The sequence below is a fragment of the Cervus elaphus genome, chromosome 1 (assembly GCF_910594005.1).
Source record: "Cervus elaphus chromosome 1, mCerEla1.1, whole genome shotgun sequence".
In the NCBI taxonomy this organism is placed as follows: domain Eukaryota; kingdom Metazoa; phylum Chordata; class Mammalia; order Artiodactyla; family Cervidae; genus Cervus; species Cervus elaphus.
The window spans coordinates 96,913,017-96,915,168 of record NC_057815.1 but is presented as its reverse complement, the minus strand read 5'-3'; the positions used below and the strand labels follow the sequence as shown (position 1 = coordinate 96,915,168).

The window sequence follows — 2,152 nt, the reverse complement described above, 5'->3', positions numbered from 1 at the left end:
GTACTTCAGTTTCAATCATTTATGAGGATAGAGGTACTGGGTTATATTACCATCCAAATTCTTTAAACTAGAACATTTTACATTTCTAATATTATTTAAAAATTACTTTTGTTGTTATGCCCATATTTAGTTTAGAAAATTCAGATACAAGGTATAACTTGAACATAATTACGGTTCTAAGCGCATGTACCACCCAGACCCTCTTTTCTCATTGACACAGTGCATTTTCATAATGCATAGATAACCCCCATGGAGAACAGTACGTTCGTGACTGAGTTCATTTTTGCCGGGATAACCCATGACCCACAACTGCAGATCCCACTCTTTCTCGTGTTCGCGCTCATCTACCTCCTCACTCTGGTTGGGAACCTGGGGGTGATCACGCTGATCCTGCTGGACTCTCGTCTCCACACCCCCATGTACCTCTTCCTCAGCCACCTCTCTCTGATGGACTTCGGTTACTCCACAGCCGTCACTCCCAAAGTGATGGCAGGATTCCTCACAGGAGACAAGGTCATTTCCTACAATGCTTGTGCCGCTCAGTTTTTCTTCTTTGCTGTCTTTCTTGCTGTGGACACTTTTCTCTTGGCTTTAATGGCCTATGACCGTCATGCAGCGGTGTGTAAACCACTCCATTACACCACCATCATGACACCAAGGGTGTGTGCCTGGATGGTCGTAGGCTGCTATGTTCTTAGTTTTCTGGAGACCTCTGTGCACACTTGGAATGCATTCAGTCTCTCTTTCTGCAGATCCAATGTGATTGATCACTTTTTCTGTGATGCTACTCCCGTCCTGGCTCTCTCATGTTCAGACAGCAACAGAAGCGAGATGGTGTTTTTTGTTTTGGTGAGCGTCAATATCATCTTTACTATCATGGTCATCCTGGTCTCTTACCTGTTTATCTTTGTCACCATTCTGAGGGTGCGCTCATCTGAAGGACGCCAGAAGGCCTTTTCCACCTGTGCGTCCCACCTCACTTCTGTCTCCATCTTCTATGGGGCAGGCGCCTTCATGTACCTTCAACCCGGCTCCCGCCATTCCATGGACACAGACAAAATGGCGTCTGTGTTCTACGCCGTGGTCATCCCCATGCTGAATCCGCTGATCTATAGTCTGAGGAACAGAGAGGTCAAGAGTGCCTTAACAAAGGCTGTGGGGAAGGCAAAGTCCTCGCTAAGATTCATATCTTAATTATATAGAAACAACAATAGTACGGTTACATACACTTCAAATCAAGCTAGGGAAAATATTGACCTGCTTGGTCAATAATTATGTAATTTTTTTACATCATTCCTCAATTTTTAAGTCTAGGAAACAAACGTGTTGACAAAATGTGATCTCAGGAGTAATGACTTTGGTGGAATCAAGCATGAAACTATAATTCATATTTTTAAAATTCTTTAAATTACATTTTATTGTATATTTGTTCCATGATCAATCATACTTTCATATGGACATTTATGCTCACATGCATAAATGCGTATGTGCCCCCTGCACCTTATTTTCATGCAACTTACATGTAAGTCACATACCCATGGGTGGAGAGAAAAATGAGTTCAAAAGTCAAATGGGATTGGTCTGTTTTTAGACTGCAATTTGAACCAGTGGTTTTGGTGTCTGATGATACATTTTAAATATAATTTTAAGATAGAAATAGTCATTTTGTATGTGATTTTATTAAAAAAGAACTGTATATTTGAAATTATTTCATTTAAATACTTAATACTCCTGCCAAACATCATCACTATAGGTTTATTACTGTTTTTTTTTTTTTAATTTTTTTCATTGACAATAAACATCATTAAATGGGCATCTTTACTTATCTCAATTTTCATCTTTATCGGTTCATTACCCAGAGTAATATCTTCATGAGACAATTTTAACAGAAAAAGGCATAACAGAATATAAAGGGAATTTAATGAAAGTATAATTTAAAGCATGATATAAAAATAACAACATTTAGTTTTATAGCCAGGCTTAACTCTTTGTCTATAGATGCTCAGTTAAGGACACATTTTATGCTCCTTCCTTTCCAATTACAGCCGGGTCACCAACTGATAGATCACCATTCTGGCTCAAATTAGAGGCTGGGCTGTCTGGTCCTTACCAGTCTCTACCAGTCTCTAGAATAAGCTAGTCTGGCTTTTAA

General features: G+C 39.4%; 1 protein-coding gene across 1 annotated transcript; it reads left to right on the top strand.

Annotated features, from left to right (window-relative positions):
• The first annotated feature begins 246 nt into the window (after nt 1–246).
• LOC122678239 (olfactory receptor 5B12-like) lies at nt 247–1,194 on the top strand. The gene has a single exon (XM_043878887.1). It carries the CDS (start codon nt 250–252, stop codon nt 1,192–1,194), a length of 945 nt encoding a protein of 314 aa, XP_043734822.1. The 5' UTR covers nt 247–249.
• Nucleotides 1,195–2,152: the final 958 nt, after the last annotated feature.